Raw genomic sequence first — 21,059 nt, 5'->3', positions numbered from 1 at the left:
TCTCTGCACTACCAGATTTAGGAATATGGTTAGAACATGTAGCATATACTAAAGAAAAGAGAATACTTCAACTGCGAAGACCCAGAGTCTTCAGATTATTTCCAGATATTTGTGCTGAAAATTTAATTCCTGAGAACTCTGTGACCTGCCCATAGGCAAGATATACATTAGTACCAGTTACTTAAAGGTTTTATTTCTTCCCCTAAAGTTCATGTTAAAGTCCAAATAACTGTGCAGTTGTAGAGGATTATCCCGTGTTGAGAAACAATTTAGACGTTAAGAGTAAAATCCTGGTATTAAGAAACACCATGGGTCCTGTACAGCATTCCATCATTGTTATGACCTACTTACATTCTTCTACATGATGTTCTTTCCTGAGAAAGCAAACATTACATGGACAGACTGCTTGAGAAAAACACATTAGCTTATTAATTCATTATAATTAGGTGAGCAGTGTATCTTCACTATTGTCTAGAACAAGGCTTGGCAGACTACAACCTGTGGGCCAAATACAGCCCACTGCCTGATTTTGCAAATAAAGTTTTATTGGAACCCATCCTCTAATGGCATAATTGGGAAGTTGCAACAGAGACTAAGGCTCAAAGAGCCATATAAGGAAAAAGTTTGCCAGGCCCTGGTCTAGAATGTTAAAATAGTCTTGTTTTTAAACTAAAAAACAGTATACATATAGAGAGAATTTTGACTCATTTTCTTATACCTTTCTTTCACCTTACAGCTTGATGTTTGTTGCCAGGTTTGTTTTGTATTTTATTCAGTAATGTTTCAGAGCCCACTCTGGGCCAAAACTTGGATACTGAGAGAGTCCACAGCTGGTGGCACTGTTGCATGGTGATTGCCAAGTAGCTTTCACGGAGAAGATTCTTTTCAGTGATCTCGGCGTGATCCCTGCACATGTAGAGAGTATTTGATTTGCAGGCTGTGTTCTAAGCTTCTGCTGGGTTATAGTTTACTCTCCCTACTGTGTAAGGTTCAATTTAACAGATCTGTTTTATGACTTTTCCTCCTTTGTAACAGCATATGTTTACCTTTTTTGTTCTGTCCTATGAACTGTTACAATAAAGGTGACTGTGGTGCTACTGATTATCATAAGCAGCTGCAGTACTGAAAAAACTCTATTGTAGTAAAAGCTCAAACTAAGCTAATGTTGAATTTGGATTGTAAAGATTATGTTTTGTATTACTTACACTCAGGCATTCCATAAACTGACAAAGTTTATTTAAGGCCTAAGTTGTTGTCCGAAGTTTTTAGGGAATGTATTTTAACAAATAGAAAAGTTTTAATTTTATATTTAGCGTATCTTTAATAAAAATGGTTGCTTTTAATAAAAGCACTTGAAAGCAGGGTTTTAAGAAGTTTGATACTTTGTAACATTTTTAAATATTCTTTTTATTCATTGTTTGTTTCTCCTGAGAGAAAATGCTTACACTAAGTTCTGAAGTTAGTGGTTTCAGGATTGATACCGTTTATGATACAGTAAATGCATCATGGTAAAATTGAATTTCTAGACTGAATGTACGTGTTGAGCCCAGTTAAGCTGATATATTTGGAATGAAAACTATTTATCTATATGGTCCACCTTTTACTATCAGCCTTTTACTATACAAAGTTGAATTTAAGCTCATGATCTTTTTTCCAGGAGTGCCAGGTAAATCCGAATACTTATGCATATAGGGCATATAATGTATCTGCTTAAATGCCTTAGAGAAGTCTTGGCTTTTAAACTAAAGATCATTATTTTTACTTACACACTTTATGATTTTTGTTACCTTCCATAATTGTTTTTTTAGATATTAGAAAGCTATAAATATTCTTTAATTCTAGTATATATAGTATCTGTTAGCTATTGCTTGGTTCTCTCTGGAACTTTGCCAATAGGCTAAAAATTATTGGGACATTTATATGTATCAGTTGGATATTTCTTTTTACTCTTTTAAAATGTGGAGAAGTGCCCATCTTCTGGTGAATTTCAGATTTTGTTTTCTGATTTTGGTTTTAGTTTTTTGTCTTAAGTAAAGGTTTTTTTCACCTCCTGTTTAACAGATAGATGATTTATTCAGAACAAGATTTATATGTAATAATGTTGGTAATTAACTTGGTGTAGGTGCTGCTTTTTCAGACTATGCAGTCCCTCATGTTGGTTTGTTGGTTTGTTTTTGGTTTCTCCTTCATCTGTGAAAAAAAAGGGCCAGGTAGAAAGATATGATTCTTAAAGTGTCTCAGTGAAAGTAATTAATGGATTAATGACTTCCTCCTCTTGGCTCCTATGCCTTCCAGTCAGACTAAGGCAGTTGGTTGTGAGTTGATGCAGCACAGTGAACACTTTACAGTGAAGATTCAAAGATTTTTTTTTAACCAATGATTTTGATATTATCCTGCTAATTCTTACTAAACTATTTATTGATATCACGTATGTTATCAATGTATAGTTATAAATTTATGCCCTGAACAGTCTAGGCAAGATCCATGCTGTCCTCGAACTTTAGGGCTTATAGCCAGGTGAAGAAAGCAGATAAGTAACTTTGAAATATGAAAAGTAATTTCCTTTAGTAATAAGTACTGTAAAGAAAATCATGGTATAGTTTGATAGTGAAGATGGAGGGAACAATATTAGATAACATGATCAGAAAAGGCTTCTCTAAAGTGACCTCATCTTGAAATGAGTAAGAAAGAGCTCTCCCGATTGAAGATTATTACAGAATAAGAATAGCACGTGCCATTTCTCAACTTCTTAGAGTAACGGCAAGATGACCTGTGTGGATGGATCACAAGAGCAAAGGAGAGAGTGATTACAGTTCTAAGAAGTTTTTTCTTTTGTTTTGGAAAAAGTTATTTCAGTAGGAAAAATATGAAAGTTTTTTAAAAGGTTGTTTATTACTTGAATTGGGTTTTTTTGGGGGATAATTTTCTTTGCCTAACATTTCAAAATGAGTGGAATACTGATGACCTACCCTGAACTTTTGTTACTTAGATTAAGAACCAAATTGTTTTCAGTCTTTGGGAATTTTAGGTTACCAGGTTAAAATTCCAAGCTGAGGCTTTGTCTTTGATATGCTTTCTAAGAAGCCAGGCCGAGGAAAGACCTTCCTTGGTGCATTTCTCTAGTAATTAACTAGAAGCCCAAGTGTAAGAATATGTATCAATGAATGCTGGTCAGTTTTAACTCTTAACGGGAGTTTATGGATCTAAAGGTAGAAAAGCAGGCTTAAATATACTTTAGAGCCACAGTTTACAAAGTAAAAGTATGAATTTTATTTAATTCATCAGCTCTTATACAAGTACAATATAAAACATAAAATAAGATATTTAAAAAATGGACTGTTTGGTAATATGTGTTAAAAATAGCAAATAATGAAAACTCTTACTTCCAGATTTAAATAATGTAGAACAATCTTCTTTTGTCCTTTTGAGGCTCTTCATTAAAAAATGAGTGTTGTACTGTTCTCTTGTAAAATCAACCCAATGTACCACTCAATCAGATGATTGTTTTACTGAAAGAGTACCTACGTGAGTCAGTCGGTTGAGCATCTGATTCTTGGTTTTGGTTGGGTCATGATCTCAGGATCGTGGGATCAATCCCCACATTGGGCTCCGTGCTCAGTGGGGAGTCTGCTTGGGATTCTAAGAGAAATCCTAAAAAAAAAAAAAAAAAAAAAAGATCATTTACTCCAAATATTAGCCCAAGTACCTGATAATCATTATACCACTGATGAAGGCTTAACGATGCTATCTTTAAATTAAAAAAAGGTCTTCCTTACTCCTCATTATTAAAAATTGTGCATTTCTACAAAAATCAATTTGAACAACAGATATGTTTTCCTTCTAAATCATTATCATCATCACCATCATAAATGAACATGTAAGATGAGAAGCTCTATACAAAATGATAAGGATCATAAAAGCCTGTATCTGGGTTATCACCTGAAAGTCATTTGTCATAATAAGCAGTATAGATACTCAAATTTTTTCAAAAACATATACACACACACATATGTATGTCCAGACAGTAGATTACAGTATGTAAAGAATAAACTTAAACTGTGGGAAATTAGCTTGTAAATATGCAAAATAAGTATAATTATTTCCTTACTTTCTCAGCATACCACCCTTCATTTCTGTGCCCAAGTATCAGCTTAGAATCTCTGCATCTCTCTCCCTTTGTCATCCCTAGAATTCTGTATATGCCATGCAGAAAGAGATCATTAATATTTTATTGCTGTTAAGGAGAAACTACAATGCATAAATATCATTTTGTTTCCATATAAAGTTTAGAAGATTGAGCAATGGTCACAACATTCTAAATAGTCAGACTTGAGTGTGCCTTTAGTTTTTCTTTTTCTTTTTTTTTTAATTTTATTTATTTATTTGACAGAGATCACAAATAGGCAGAGAGGCAGGCAGAGAGGCAGGCAGAGGGCTCCCTGCTGAGATGTGGGGCCTGATCCCAGGACCCTGGGATCATGACCTGAGCCAAAGGCAGAGGCTTTAACCCACTGAGCCACCCAGGCGCCCCTCATTTTTCTTTTTCATGTCTTCTAGCCCTCCCAGCTGAACTCTTCTGTTGCTGGAGAAAATCTGTGGGATACGGTTAAGTTGATTTCTAAACATATCTTTATTGTTAATTATGGCTGAGATAGTCCAGTAGCCTTTAAAGGAATTAGCATCTAGTTTTTGTTTTCATCCTAGCTTCTATAGGTCTTGCCTCCCTTTATGCAACAAGTGAGTTTCTGAAAAGAAAGTATAAGCCTGTTTAAGTCATTTACCATGTAATAGGAATTTGAAGTTGGTTTTATAAAAGGATGTTTTACTGGAGTGAATGTTAAGCCTCAAGTTTATTTCCTATATTAGGACCATTTTTAAAATAAGGCATTACTGACCAGTCAGTTGAGAAGATGTTTGAGAGCTAGAAGCCTGAAAGAAAGCTGCATGAAGAACGGGCAGTCTAGCATGTTTTGTCAAACAGGGTCCAGTCAAGACAGAAAGTGGAATGGGGAGTGAACCCAGCAAGTTTAATGTAAAGAGATTAAATATAACCAGATTGGTGTAACAGGATTAGCTAGTAAGAAGTAAAGGGAACTCTAAAGAATATGAGAATCAGGTATATGAACACCTGCTCCCCTTGGTGCTGTGTTGGAATGCCAAAGAGGAGGCTCCCCCTACACATCCCTGGGGCTCAGAGCCAGCCATTTTGGGAAAGGCACACCATGCAGGCTTCACTGAATGGCAGAGAATTTGACTGTGGTGTGTCACCAGAAGAATGTGCAAGAATTTTTCCTCTAGTGTGCTTGAAAAAGGAGTTTCCTGGGCAAGTGTCTTGTTAGAGACCTTCTCCTGCGAAAGCATCCTAGGGAAAGACTGCTGACTGCTTTGTGCTCTGAGAGCCTGCTGAAGGAACACACACTAGGATCCAGAGGGAGAGCCCTGGACCAAGCCACCTGCCCTCTGCCCTCTACCTGTAGGCCCAAACACTTGTGATTTTACTTATACCTGAAGTTTTTCACTTATAACTACTTGTTACTCCTTGCTGATCTGATGAGAGTATGTTACTCTGCTACCCAGTTTACACGGTTGACTGGGTGAGGCTTAAAGAAGGCTGTTTACAACGAGTCCCTTTATGTGAACTGTAAAAACTCTTCAGAGACTGTGTTCCACCCCATCTCTTAATAACTGTCTCCCACAGAGTTTTTAACCAGCCCAGAGCTTTTGGGTAAATGGATCACTGCCATAAGATTGATGTACAAATGAGAACTCTGGAAAGTAAACGCTGTCTCCTCCCATCCTGGGGAAAAACAGTAATGCCCTTAAGAGGATCTTTAGGTCCTTGAGAATGTCTGAAATGTCTGTCTCAGCTACTTGGAGCCAGAGTATTTAGATAAACATGCGTCTGACTCAGGACAGACGTGATTTTTGTATAAAGTCAGCCTTCCTCTTAATAGTAAAAAGTTTTTGTTTTTTGTTTGTTTGGTAAAACTTAGATACTGTTTCAGAGCCAGTTGGGTAGAATCATGTACGGAAGATTTGAGGAAAATGTATTTTCATTGTCACAGCCTTGCCAGTTTCTTTTGATAAGCGCCACTGATTATAGACTAATTTGGTGTGTTTGGATTTGGTTTTTGTCTTGCAGTAGACCTAATGATCACGTTTGCTCATAATAGAACTTTATAAATGTTTGGAAAATCTGATTATTGTATTCCTGTACTGTAACTGTAGATCTGTATTGCCCAACATCATTGCTAACTAGCTAGCCACGTGTGGTTACGGAGTGTTTGAAATGTGGCCAGTCCAAATTGAAACATATTTTAAATGTGATATAACACATTGGGTTTTGATGACTGTGCACACACAAAAAGATGTAGATTACCTTATTAATAATTTCATTACCTAATGAAATAATATTTTGGATGTAATGGGTCAAATGTATTCACTGATTTTACCTCATTTCATTTAATACAGATTTTAGAAAATTTGCAATTACATAGATGACTTGCCTCATAATCCCATTAACAGCACTGCTCCCGATCTACATGTATTATTGAATAATGCCTCCATCTTTTGGTAGATAACAGAAATGCACTAAAAAGAGAGGTGATTCTCCAAATATTAACTGTATGGAAAATTTCATAGAATAATATGAGTTCCATCCACCTGAAATGTTATTTCAGTCATAACAGTTGTTACCGGGGGAGGGAGGGGGAGGGGAGGGGTGCTGGGCAATATGGTATGAAAATTAACCAAAGACGAAAGTACTGGCAGTTTTATGTGATGGAGCAAGAGCCCTATTGCACAACAAATGACAACTTATTGGTTATCATTACAGAGGATGTTTGCATGAGCCCTATTGCACAACAAATGACAACTTATTGGTTATCATTACAGAGGATGTTTGCATTGGAGTATTATAAATGATTCTAAGTTACCAAGATGGTGGTTATCATTAATTTCAGTCATTTTTAAATTTAGTAAGTTTAAGTTATAAGAAAGAAAGTCAATTGTAACTATTTGTTTTTACATCTTTTTAAACCAATTTAAAGTTTACTTGTTACAGAGCAATAAATCTGTAGAACTATTAAAATTATGCATTCTTTAATCTCATTTTCTTTAAAATGTTCATATTTGTATTTTTAATGCAAAGAATATAAGGGGAGTCTTCTGTTTTATACTACCCTTTATACTCTGAGGTTCCTAGAGCAGTGTGGGGATAAAGCTTAATTGTATTTATTTATTCTTGGACTAATTGTACCTGAGATTTTATTATATAAGCAGTGGCTAAATATTTTGACCTTTTGTGATTTAAAAATAGTTCATTCTGATTTGATTTAGAAAATACTTTGACTTTTATAGTACTTCCTAAAAAACTGGTTTATCTACATGCAGCTCATATTAATATACATAACTTAAAAAACTAGAGTATACCCCCATAGAAGTTAAGTGACTAGAAAATAGAAACTATGAAAAATGTCTTTTTTTTTTTTTTTTTTTTTTAATGTTGTGTTAGTCACCGTATAGTACATCATTAGTTTTTCTTTTCAGGAGGGTAACTGAAAAAACTTTTTCTTGATAAGAGACTGCTAATAATATGTATTAATAGAACCAAATTCTTTGTTTAAAGTTAGACTTAATTCCATAAAAACACTAAACATTTTAAGATGAACATTGTTTTTAAAATATTTTAAAACGTTTCAGTCTTTACTCAGTAAGTCACGTGTACATATTTTTGTTGTAAAAATTCAAATAGTATAGATAAACCTCAAATTCCACTTGGGTTCTCTTTTGTCTACTTCTCCCTCTGCAGGAAAACACTGTTGCCTGTTTGGTTATACCCATCTAGGTCTTTCTCCATGTGGGCATGTGCACACTGGTGTATCTGTAGAGCTCTGGAGACACCTCTTGATGTCACAGCAGAGATACTCTGCGGCTTGTGCTTCACATCTTGTTTCAGAGTTATTCTCATGTTTTTACATATAGCTTTCTTTCATTGTAACTTATTTTAATATGTTTTTGTCTCCTATTATAAAAGCATCGTATGCTTATTAGAACAAAATAGGCCAACTCCACCTTACCCCATTTCCCACTGCTCTTGAATTAAAAGCCTTTCTCCGTGCTTACACATACTTTTACAAATAAAAGAATCATATGTAGAGTTAGCTCTGCGTGATTTTACTTATTTGTGTGTGTGTGTGTGTTTGTTTGTTTGTTTGTTTTGGTGGGCAGCAAAACAAGGTTTATTGAGCCTTAGCAAGACAAGATAGTACAAAGCTCCTGAGGAGGTAGGGGACGCGAGATGGTTGTCCTATGTATGTTTTTAATAATTGAAAAAGTTAAGACTCTGAATATTATTTTCCAGCTAGCTGATTTTACTTATCAGTACACGGTAAACATCCTTTGAGCTTATTCTTTTGGCGAGAAACTTTACCTATTATGGAAATTCTGATTCTAGGTGTTTGCCTGTGCGGTCACTATTGTTGTGTAAGCATCTTTGTCCATGATTTCATATACTGGCTTTTTTTGTTTCTGAAGTCATTTAAGAGTATTATTTTTAAATGTTCGTGAATAATGCCGATCATTTCCAAAAGTAATGTTTGAGACTACACTTATTTCTCAGAATTCCATGTTTACCAATCTGATGGTTGCAAATTGGTAACTGTTTATTTCCAGTTGATGGTTTCCTGATTAGTGGAGCTGCGCATCTTTTTATGAGATTATTGATGGTAGTGTTGCTTCCTCAGTGAACTGCCAGGTTCATTTCTGTTGCCTCTTTCTTCCTTCCTTCTTTCCTTTCCCTCCCTCCCTTCCTTCCTTCCTTCCTTCCATCCTTTTTTCTTTTTTCTTTCTTTCTTTCTTTTTTTTTTTTTTTTAAGAACATCTTAAATTTTTAATCCTTTCTTTACACGTTACCTATACCACTTTTGATTAAGAAAACTCTAGAAAGTTAGTAACTGCCACAAGCAAACACCAGGCGGTGGCACATGTCCGTTTTCCAGAGTCCTGCTTTGTGGGGTGTCTAAATGTGTGGCTTGGGGTCTCTGCTCACACTCGCTGGAATCCATCGTGGCAGAGTTTAGTCCACAGGTCACTTTTCCCTGTTTTCTTTGTAAACTCTTCAGGATTCTCACAGAATTTTTTTTACCGTCCCCAGAGTATTCTTCAGGTAGGTGAGCCCGAAGTGAGTGCTCGGGCTGGGGTCATTCACCAGTGCTATGTGGGACTGGATTACTTAGTGGGTTTTAATTGCTGGCTTCCAGTTTTTAGCACTAATTACTGGGCAGACAGACTGCCCCTTGTCCTCAGTGTTGTGATAGATCTTTGTTTTAAATGTGACTGCCTTTGGCTCAGGTCATGATCCCAGGGTCCTGGGATCGAGCCCTGCATCTGGCTCTCTGCCTGCCTCTCTGGCTACTTGTGATCTCTGTTTGTCAAATAAATAAATAAAATCTTTAAAAAAAAAAGTGATCTCTTGTGGTTTGATTGGGTACTCTGCTGGAACACTGATTTTGATTCTGAAGTCCCCCTCACCATATGGAGCGTGGACAGGAACAGTGAGCCCTTGCCAAGTCAATAAATTAGCTTCATCAACCTGGATGTTATGAAAGTTTTTCATTTCACGTTTGCGGATTTCTTCAAGCTCCATCAGCCTCCTTCTGGTTGCCATCTTGGATCTGGTGCTGCTGCTTTCCCAGCCTGTTGGTCATTTTTCTATTGCATTATTCTTTTTTATTTCTTCATCAGTCAGTAGTAGCTCTTTTGGGGAGTGTGTTGCAAATATAAGTTTTTATAATATCTTTTCCTTTGCAACTAGACATTTTTAATAGTGAAATGTTTTCGTCTTTATGGCTTCTGGATGTTTATCTTACTTATTTGGGGAGATCTCCTCCAATCTAAGTTTGTATGGATTCTCTCCAGGCATTTTACAGTTTCTGATGTTATTGTTGCTGCCATACTTTTCCCTTTCATTTTCTTCTGGATGATAGAGGATACTGAGGAAAATCCATTGATTTTTTTTTTTTAAACATAGTCTTAAAAACGTAGTTTAAATGTAGTTTAAAAAACGTAGTTATAATTTTCTTTAAGTAATTTGTTTCGTATTCTTTATACTCACTAAAATTCTCCCCAGTATTTAAAGCCTTATTAGCTCATGATCATATCATCTGAGTCTTCAAAATAGTGGTAGATAACCATAGTTAGTATTGGCAGGTATCACTGTGTTGTTACTGACTTTAGTGTAAATACATTCAGCATTTCCCTGTTTAATATGGTCTTAGCTCTTGGTTTTCGAAAATAGTCTCATAACTAATTATATTGCCTATATTTTTGCTTTATTTGTGATTTTTATTAGGAATGGCTGATGAATTTTTTTTTTTACATTCCTGTTTCACCAGTATTTTTTTCATACAGTATTTGGATGTAATAATGAATTATGTGATAGATTCCTAATGTTAAGCCAGCCATGTACTTGTGAAATAACCCTGCTGTGATCATTGTAAAATGACCTTTTAATGCATTACTGTATTCCCTTAGCTAGCATTTTATTTAGAATTTTTTCCTCTGTTTATAATTTAAAATGTTTTTTGTGTTTGTCCTGTCATTGTCAAAGTGTTAAGGATACTACTGTTAGCCTCAGATTGAATCACTAATAGAATATTGAAAAATTTTTTAACTACGCAAGATTTTTATGATACTGTTTTCTACATTACTATGCATATTTGGAATTTTCCATAACAAAAAGTTTGAAAAAAAATGCGTTCTTGGACATGTATGTGTTTCTCTAGGATAAACCTAGAAGTGGAATTACAGGTTTTTGAGTGTTTGCCTAAGTAACTCCCATTTTGCCCTTAGGTAGTTATACTTGTTTACATTTATTTACCATCCCTGTATGAGTATCTATTTCTCCATGTCCTTCCCTAGGTTTTATGTTATCGTGTGAAAGTTTTTAATGAATGATAAGACAATTAAAAGTTATTTTAATGTGCATTTTCCTAGTTACTAGTGAGGGTGAACATACTTTCATGTTTATTGTTATCTGTGTATGTATGTTTTTGGTGAATTGTCTCTTCCTAATACTCATTTTTCTCTTGAGTTGTCTCCTCTAAACTGATTTACAGTTCCTTATATGTTCTAAATACCAAATTCTTCATGTGTTATTAGGCCAATATATAAATTGGTCAATATGGAAACATTAAGGTATTAAACTCATTACTTACATTAAGTTGAACTATATGAAATTGCTTATGTTCACCTGTTAGAACCAAAAAATCCCATTTCATTTGGCTTAACCAAAAATATATTTTTTAATTACTTGAATTTTTATGCAGTCACTGTTGTTGGTGTATGAGGGTTTTTGTGCATTGAGTCTTTAACAGTCTATTTTTTTTTTTAAGATTTTATTTATTTATTTGAGAGAGAGAGTATGAGAAGGGGGAGGGTCAGAGGGAGAAGCAGACTCCCTGCCAAGCAGGGAGCCCGATGCGGGACTCGATCCCAGGACTCCAGGATCATGACCTGAGCCGAAAGCAGTCACTTAACCAACTGAGCCACCCAGGCGCCCAACAGTCCTCTATTTTTGATTATACAGATTTTTAAAACATATATTTTTGACTTAAATTCCATCTGAAATCGTATTTTTGTCATTAACATGCATAGAGATCTAATCTTTTAAATTGTGGACATTGGTCCTAACATCATTTATTAAATAAATAGCATGTTCTTGTCTCACAATTCTTAACTGCCACTTCCATATTAAATTTTACTATTGTGGATAGATTCATCTATTTTCTATTTTGTTGCTTTGATCTGTTTTTCCGTTTCTGTGACAATACCACTCTAGTTTTAATTACTAGGTTTTTACAGTATTTTGATAGCTATTAGAGTAAATCCCTTGTCATAGTTTTTCAAAGGTTGCTTGACTGTTCTTAGACTGTTCTCTTACAAATGATTTTTACAATCATCTATGTGTCCCTAATTTTTAAAATTTTACTAATGTGCAGTCTCCGCAGCAGAGAAGAAGAGAGAATTTCTAAACCTGGGGCTGTCTCAACTCCTTTGAAGCATGTGGATGATCATACTCCTAAAACGGTAGAAGAAGTTGTAGTTGAGAGAAATGAGAAACAAGCACCCACTCTCCCAGGTAAGCCTAGCAAAACACTACGTTCAGAAAATATTTGCAATCAGACTAAATAAAATAATTGTCAGAATTTATAGACGACTTAAATATGCTTCAGTGATTTTGATTATTGTTATTTCTACAGTTACTACTATTGCGTCTCCTACTGTGTTTGAATTTTTCTGAATCTGCCTTCCAGTATATTCCTTATGGGTATGAGGTTGGCATGTATCAGTAGGCTTTCATGAATTTTTAAAAAATTTTCCTGGATAGAAATTATTCATAGTTAATAGCTATTCACAGTAAGTAAAGTTGTTCTCTAGCACTGCTTATTTAGGAGAAATATTAGATTGGCTTAAGAAATTTTTTTAAGTTATTTTACCTATTGAAGGTGTTTTCATAAATTCTATAAGTTATAATAAGTTATACACTATAGAGATGTATATGAAACCAGACATAAGAATCTGCAAGTTTCCAAAATCCATTTCCTTGAAAGGCCGGGATATTTGGGTTCTATTGTTTCTCAGTTCCTTCTCTCAAATCTTTTTACTCTGCTTGTTTAGTAGCAAGAATGTGGATATTTGAAAGCAAATTTTACCACAGTGAAGAAGACTGCTTTGACAATCTTAGAGAAATGATGTAGGGATTCTCTTCTCTTTTTCCTCCTCTTCCTCCTTTCCCTGCCCCTCACACTCCAACCATAGACTTTTTCAAACCCTAACAGCTGAAGCTTTGGAAGGCACAGGTAACCATGTAATACGCGTACTTGCTATAAAGAAATCAGAATTTATAACTGTACTCTGTACTTTAAAATATATAGTATGTATGTTCCTTATTAAGTTTTCTGAGCTTTTTGCTGATGAATTTTTATGTATATATTTTGTGGGCTTTTGTTGTTTGCTATTTTCTTGGTTGTGCTTATATTATTATTCCAGTTTTTAATAAAGCGATTCCTGCACAGTTTTTAAATTTTCTTTCTTTTAGAACCAAAGCCCGTGTATGCTCAAGTTGGACAACCAGATGTTGATTTACCTGTCAGTCCATCTGATGGTGTCCTACCTAATTCAACTCATGAAGATGGGATTCTCCGGTAATGCGATTTTAAGCTTGTGTTGTCTTCTCTGTCCATTATTCAGCATTCTATAAAGTGAGAATTCAATTGCATATCCTTTTTGAAAGAGTGTATACCACTTAATGTTATGATTGTTTTATTTCAAATTATTTATATGATAGAATTAGAAATTAAAAAACAAAAAAGAAACTTTGGATATTGACTTTCTCACCACTGTCACATACCTAGTTTTTAGGTCGGGAATTACAAAAGTTAAAAATTGTTTTCTGCTTAGAAATCAGAATTTTCACAAGTTTTCTAATGCCCTAGCTTTTAAAAAAAAACAAACACCAGTGTTTCTCCATTCTAACACTGTTGAAATTTTAGGTTGGGTCCTTGTTTATTGCATTGTGGAATGTTGAGCAGCATCCCTAACCACTAGCTGCCAGTAGCACCTCCCAGTTGTAACAACCAAAAACGTCTCCAGACTTTGCTAAATGTTTCTTGGGGACAAAAATCACCCTTGGTTGAAAACCTCTTCTAGATTAGTTAGCAACTCAAAATAAGTTTTTTATATTCTATACCTTTTACTGTTCTGTCTTATACTTAATGAGATTGAGATGTAAATTTCAAACAATCTTCATCATCAAATTAGTCTTTTGTTGCTTCTGTGGTGAAAGGGACATGATGTGACCAAACTTTTAAGTGGGTTAGATGTAGACCCCTGATCTTACTTGTTTTCTTTGCTTAAGGAAATTGGGTTGTTACTGCAAAACCCAGCTAGATAGATAGAACTCCTGAAATAGATGGGTAGGATAGAAGGTTAAAGTTGTATATTGTTATTATCAGATAACTGATAATTCAAAATTTTATAAATTATGAAGGAATAGTTTCCTTCTTTTTCCTTTCTTCAGAATTGCTTGAAAGCTTTTATAACTCTTTAAAGTTTAAGAAAACTGGAATGATTAATTCCAGAGACCTATTTATCAAGAGAGCCCTGAAGAACAGATACTGAAGAGGATTTGAGATTGTGGGTAGCTGGTCCAGGAAACATTTGATTATTTATTAAATTCCAGTGACTGGATTTGGGGCAGAAGTGGTTAATTGGTTTACTTTTTCTTACTACAAGTAGTTGATGTAATACCGGTAAAGCAGAGTATAAAATGTCAGTCATCTGGGGTACGTGACCCTGAGAGTGGGCTTAAAGCTGTCCTTTAAAAAGACAGATTTTACTAAAAGATGCAGACTACAGTCAACGATTTTTACTTTCTGAGGCACACTAGATCAGTCTCTGTTACAAAAGGACCACCGGTGATCTGGAGTCTCAAGGACTTTGAGGAAGTGTTTCAAAAAGCTCTCTATATGATTGGTTTGGAAGAGGAGTCTGTGAGCAGACTCTGGACTTACCTGGAAAAGTAGGACACTGTCATGTCTAAGCGATTCACATGGCCTATGATAACACTGGCCAGTACTTTCATGGAAGGAGGAAGGGTGTCACCAGCCCTGACAATGAGTGACTTCATCTAACCTACAGGCTCTGATGTTTATATCTAGTAAATGTTTGTTCCAGGTAAGGAAATGGGACAAGTGTGAATACCTTTTAAGATCCAGAAGTGTAAGGTGGTCTTCAGTTGTTTAAAAGAATTAGACCCTCCTCTCTTTCCTCAACTCATTCATTCATTGATTTGTGTTTTTTATTTTCTATTGGCTTCTAATCATTTGTTCATTGTTAATTAGTGAATTAAGAGGAAAGGGACTTTTTTTGCACTTCATGTCAGAATAGGTAATAGGATTGTGTGTCTTCTTGAATAGAAAAGTGGGAGAGTTATGAAAACCTAGATGGGTAATTTGTAATTATGTATGTTATTTGTAATTAATTACCTTAAAGAGTGGTTTGCATTTATGATCCATTTCTCCCTACCCATTCTTCTAAGATGTCCTTTAGTTGTTATTTCAGGGCTAGCACAAGGTTTTGGCACTACACTGATTATAAAAGAATGTGCATACATTAATTCCTTTTCCATTCTCTCTCTAGTAAGAAAAGGGCAGAGATTGAATATGTGACTAATCCAGAAAGGCTGAAGGCTGATAAGTTTTTTATTTAAAATCCAAAGGGGCTGCAGAGTAAGTGATCTGTGTCAGAGTGCACCAGCTGCCACGTTTAAAAACCACTATCTCTTGGATGTGCAGATCACGTGCTTGGAGACTCATTTTGATTCCCTGGTATTAGGAAAGTTTGTCAATTCATGCTTCCGTTTCTACCTTTGAAAAACTGTACTGCTCAGTTATTCTGTATAGATGATATGGTATAAATTGGGATGAAAAGAGTGGAAGATGTTTTTAACTATTGCAAATGCCCCGTATGCATCCAAGACACTAAGAGTTGGGAAAATATTATTTTTATAAAGTAGTTTTATTAATTAGTTATAAAACAGTAATTGCATATTAGATATTTTAAAACTCATTGTTCACAGAATAAAAGAAAGTGCCAGTAAAGCTGATTTGGAATTCTAATACTAAATTGTATTCAGTAAATAGTGGTATGAGGGGAATTTCAGAGATGATGGTCTTTGTTTCATTCTGAGTGTGGTTTTCATTGTAGCGATTTATTGTAACTTTTCAAGCTTCTCTTAACTGTTTCAAATGAAATATTTGTTTTAACAGGCCCAGCATGAAATTGGTAAAATTCAGAAAAGGAGATAGTGTGGGTCTGCGCCTGGCTGGTGGAAATGATGTTGGAATATTTGTAGCTGGTGTTCTAGAAGATAGCCCTGCAGCCAAAGAAGGCTTAGAAGAGGGTGATCAAATTCTCAGGGTATGTCAGTATATCAGAGATATGGTTTGAAAGTACTTAGATCTTTAGAGAAAGACCTCAAATACAGCAAACCTATTATTATAATTCAGTTGTAATCTCAAGTCATAGTCTCTTGAACCCAATATCCATTCAGATGAGGAATCCGTTCTGGTCTTGGTTGTACTGACCTCTTCCCTTCCCACTTCTGCATTTGGTCTTGTTTATTGGTGTGATATGTGTTACTACAGGGTATGATCCTCTGGTTCATTTCAATCTCTGATGTTTTTAGAACTTACCAAAAAAAATAAAGGTCTTAGATCCCTATGATATCCGCCAAGTAGTCTTTTTAAGTTCAACTAGACATTCAGGCTGGCAAGACTGACATAGGGCACAACTTGCCATCAGTTGTCACTCTCCCATGGGAGAGGAAGCCATCTTTGCAGCAGTCCACATAGTCGTGTGGGGCTTTCTTTACTCTGGAGATGGCTTACGTGCAAGGAAATGGGGATGTCCAATGGGCAAATGTGTCAGCTGCTGTGGCTCTGAAGCTTCATACCCCACAAGAGACAAGACCAGTTACTGAAGTCAGAAAGCCCAGCTTAGGTGTGGTCTCTTTTATTTTGCTGTTGTTGTTTTTCTGTCTTTGCCGTAAGTGATGCTGTCTAGTCATGTAGTATCATTTTTATCTGTCTCCTTAAAATATCCAGATCTCTTGGCAGAGAAACTGTGTCCTGTTTAACCCGATCATATCTGTTCAACATGAGTTCCTGTTTGCTCCACCTCTCCACCCTAGACTGTCATTGCTACCTCTCTTCCAGTCTTCCTGCATTTGGGCTACCTCCTGCTCCCTATCCTGGCTTCAGTCTCCAGCTCGGAACCTTGCTGCTTTGCTCATGTTTTTCTCTTTGCCTCTCCTCTGGCTCTTCATCCGTTCTCGACTGTCTTACTTCTCTCCTTTTGCTGTTGAAATTGTTGTCAGTCCCTGCCTTGCTTCCTTTTCAGTCATCACTGTCCTAAAGTTTTATTATCTGACTTCCATCATAACCACTGCTCAACCTGAAGTCTCATAAGCCATCATCAACCTAATGGCACCGTCGGCTCTCATTTTCCCTTATTTCCTAGCAGTGTTTTCACTGTCTTAAGTAATCTTTCTTGAAGTGCTTTCTTCCTTGGATTCCGTAACACTGTCATTCTGGTGCTCTTTTAGTCTTCTAAATTCTTTCCACCCTTCCTTTATGGTTCTTCTAAAGCTTGGAGAATGTCAGCAGCTCCCTGCTTCTCTCTTGCTACAGGTCTCCATCTCGACTTTGAGGGCTCATGTCAGCAGCCCACCATCAGAATCTTCACTTTGAGCTCTCCTGAGTCCCCTCCCCACTGTATGAATTACCTATGGCCATTTTCCTCCTCTTCTCCTTTCCCTTCAAACTTCCTATAAAAGTCAAGCTATCATCTTTGACTTACTGGCTTCCATCTGACATTGTACTTTGATTCCTCCTTGTGATAATACATTGTACTCAGATACAACATGGAGAGTGATGTTCACTACACTAAAGAAATTAAACAGACCTCTTAACCACCTCATATCCTATTTGAAATAGTCAGGGCATACATACATCATTTTATTTTATTTTATTTTTTTTTAAAGCTCTTATTTTCCTTTTTAAGTAAGCTCTACCCCCAACGTGGGACTCAAACTCACAACCCCGGCATAAGAGTCACGTGCTCTACCAACTGAGCCATCCAGGCACCCTTATGTACATCATTTTAAAATTATTTCTTAATAATTTACTTTTGTTTTATATCATAAAAGTAGTGCATGTTATTTTTTTTTTAATGTGGAAAATTTTCAAAAAGTAAAAAGAAGAAAATCTACCTCTTGTGATCCTGCATATAGTCACCAATAACATTTTGATAAGTTTCCTTTGGTCCTTAAGAGCTTCTAATATAAGTACCTAATGACTTTGCAGACATTGAGCCTACATCATACAGTTGTTCTTATAGAGTTGGGACAATGCATGTGCTGTTTTATTTTTCTTATTTCCTTCTGATTTCTTTTTCAGAATCTAGTAAAAAGTAAGCCTCTATTTTTAAATGCACAGAATTAAAATCTTTTTTTTTTTTTTTGAGGTATACTGGTATACAACATTATATTAGTTTTAAGTTACATTTGTGGAGTTTATAATTTCAAAATTTAAAGCCAGAAAGCTTATAATAATAGATACTTGGAATTAGATGTTGTCTTTTTGGTCTAAATTGGTTGGATATTGCAGTAGATGATCATTAATGCCAGGATGCATTGTGGCTACTCTTTAAATGAATTTACACCTTTACTCAATTTACTTGGTTTCTACATATTTTAAATTAGAGTGTATTATTTTTCTCCAAAGGAAAATCAGTTTTTTCCCTCTGAAAGCTGTAATGTTTCCAAATTACGTAAAGTCCAAGAATCTTTTTCTGTGTAGATAAGTATTTTCATAATCTTAAAATATGGCCAAGAATAATTTGTGAAATATATTTTAACAGGTAAACAATGTAGATTTCACAAACATCATAAGAGAAGAAGCCGTCCTTTTCCTACTCGACCTCCCTAAAGGAGAAGAAGTGACTATATTGGCTCAGAAGAAGAAAGATGGTGAGATACTGTCAGAAAATGGAAAAAATCTATAGAATTCTGAGAACTTAAATAGGGATTTTCATTTCCATTTTTAAATAAATCATTTAAAGTTGAGTGATAAATGCATTTGTTAATCTCAGAGTTTAAGTCACTTAGAGGTACAGTCTTAACACTCTGCTCTTTAGAAAGTGCAATTATAGGACCAACCTTTATGACATTCTAGTTTAAGTAGAGTGCTGTCCAGCTCTTCACAAGGCATAGAAAAATCCTAGTTGTTTATTAGCCATTAGAACCATACAAAAGTATACAGTCACCTTCCAAATTTTTTACTGATTATTGTCTAAGCAATACATTTTTGTTAGCATTAATGAAAGAGAATGCCTAATTTTCTTTGATTAGGAAGATATACTTTTCAGTTAGAACAGGGTTTCTCAGCCTCAGCACTATTTTTGTTTTGGGCCAAATAATTCTTTTTTGTAGAAGCTGACCTATGCCTTATAGGATGCCTAGAAACATCCCTGGTCTCTATCCACTAGATGCCAATAGCACACTTACCTGATCAAAAATGTCTCCAGATATTGCCAAATATCCCCTGGGGGAACAAAATTACCCTCATTTGAGAACCACTTATTTAGAAAATGTGACTATCTGTAATACTTGCAGCAAAGTTAAGTTAGATGATAGAAATAGAACTGTGTCGTTAAGGACAAGTTGCTTGATCTGTTTCTGCATTACTTTTCCTCATCTGCAAAATGGAGGTGCTAAACCATCCTATTTCATGAGATAATGGTGCTGTACCTGAGATAGAATGCCTAATGTGGTATGTGGATCCAACATATGTTGAATGCTGTTGGTTTTATTATTATCAGAGCATCTTCACATAATCTGTGTCTTCAGAGTAATTTCTTATCTTACTCGCTATTGATAATGTTTTTGTTTTGATTCCTTTTAGTTTATCGTCGCATCGTAGAATCAGATGTAGGAGATTCTTTCTATATTAGAACCCATTTTGAATATGAAAAGGAATCTCCCTATGGACTTAGTTTTAACAAAGGAGAGGTGTTCCGTGTTGTGGATACCTTGTACAATGGGAAACTAGGCTCTTGGCTCGCTATTCGAATTGGCAAAAATCATAAAGAAGTAGAACGAGGCATCATCCCTAATAAGAACAGGTATGAATGTTTGGATACTTCTCATAAAATAAGTTAAGCAAATGATGATGGAAGACTTGAATCCCACTGGGAAATTTTGGCAATGTAAAGAATTAGTTTTCATTATATTCATAGTATCTATGACTGACTTAGTTGTACAAACTATTTTATTTTATTTTTGTATTTTATTATTTCTTTAAGTAGGGTCCACACTCATTGTGGAGACCAATGTGGTTGGGGCTTAAACTCATGACCCTCAGATCAAGACCTGAACTGAGATCAAGAGTTGGATGCTTAACCCACTGAGGCCCTCAGATGCCCCAGAACTTCTTTATCTTAGTTTAGCCATTAAGATTTAAACTACATGTAGAGTTCTGTCCAGTATTTTGACATTTTGTGTCATCTATGGGTCTTTGTCCATTTTGTTTTTCAAATATATTTATCCATCTGTCTGTCCTCTATTCTGTCTTGTCCAGGGCTGAGCAGTTAGCCAGTGTACAGTACACACTTCCAAAAACAGCTGGGGGAGACCGTGCTGACTTCTGGAGATTCCGGGGTCTTCGCAGTTCCAAGAGAAATCTTCGAAAGAGCAGGGAGGATTTGTCAGCTCAGCCAGTTCAAACAAAGTTTCCAGCCTATGAAAGAGTTGTTCTTCGAGAAGGTGATTTATTTTCTATAGAGTAACCTTAATACCATTAATGTAAATGTGCTTAAGAAAGGAAAAGTATAAACTGTGTTATTTTTCCTTTGAATTTCTCCCAGCTGGATTTCTGAGGCCTGTAACTATCTTTGGACCAATAGCTGATGTTGCCAGAGAAAAGCTGGCAAGAGAGGAACCAGATATTTATCAGATTGCAAGTAAGTGGCCTTAAGACGGACTTAGATGAGGTTGAGGGTGTTGCCTTAGTTGGTACTCCTCTAAAGGAAAGGTCTGACCATTCATCTAGCAGAAATAAAACTGTAAGTGAAAGTTTGCAATTTACCCAGTTTATTTAATTTGGAGGCAAATTCGAGTGACTGTGTCCTGGTTGTACTACTTCCCTTTAATAATAAAAAGAATCACCATTTATGAAGCTCTGGGCTTCATATGAAAATTGAACATGATCTTGTTTAATAAATTTGACAATATCACCATGGGTAAATATTAGAGTTTCCATGCTGAAGTTGAGCAGCTTGAGTCTTAGGGTGGTTAGGACCATTGCCAACCAACCTCTTCACTCTAAACTTCCCTGATGACACCCAGCTAATGAGTGACAAAACTCAACTTTGAACCCAACCCTTCCTGGCTTTAGTCCAGTGCTTTCAGTCATTGAGCTAACAGAAACAAGTATATA

At 35.6% G+C, this 21,059-nt stretch overlaps 1 protein-coding gene and 1 pseudogene across 6 annotated transcripts in view; one reads left to right on the top strand and one right to left on the bottom strand.

Moving 5' to 3' along the window:
• Positions 1-21,059, top strand: part of TJP1 (tight junction protein 1) — a 245,234-nt gene that overhangs the window by 196,510 nt on the left and 27,665 nt on the right. For all 6 annotated transcript variants that reach the window (XM_032835977.1, XM_032835975.1, XM_032835974.1 and 3 more), the window contains 7 exons: positions 12,000-12,139; positions 13,100-13,205; positions 15,831-15,981; positions 18,484-18,592; positions 19,527-19,746; positions 20,202-20,386; positions 20,488-20,583. In XM_032835977.1, the coding sequence (XP_032691868.1) occupies positions 12,000-12,139; positions 13,100-13,205; positions 15,831-15,981; positions 18,484-18,592; positions 19,527-19,746; positions 20,202-20,386; positions 20,488-20,583 (1,007 nt within the window). The remainder of the gene's footprint in view (positions 1-11,999; positions 12,140-13,099; positions 13,206-15,830; positions 15,982-18,483; positions 18,593-19,526; positions 19,747-20,201; positions 20,387-20,487; positions 20,584-21,059) is intronic.
• On the bottom strand, positions 9,046-9,825 carry LOC116854225 (annotated as a pseudogene).

The sequence above is a fragment of the Lontra canadensis genome, unplaced genomic scaffold (genome assembly GCF_010015895.1).
Source record: "Lontra canadensis isolate GAN:19392208 unplaced genomic scaffold, GSC_riverotter_1.0 scaffold89, whole genome shotgun sequence".
In the NCBI taxonomy this organism is placed as follows: Eukaryota; Metazoa; Chordata; class Mammalia; order Carnivora; family Mustelidae; genus Lontra; species Lontra canadensis.
This window is presented reverse-complemented; position numbering and strand designations above follow the sequence as displayed.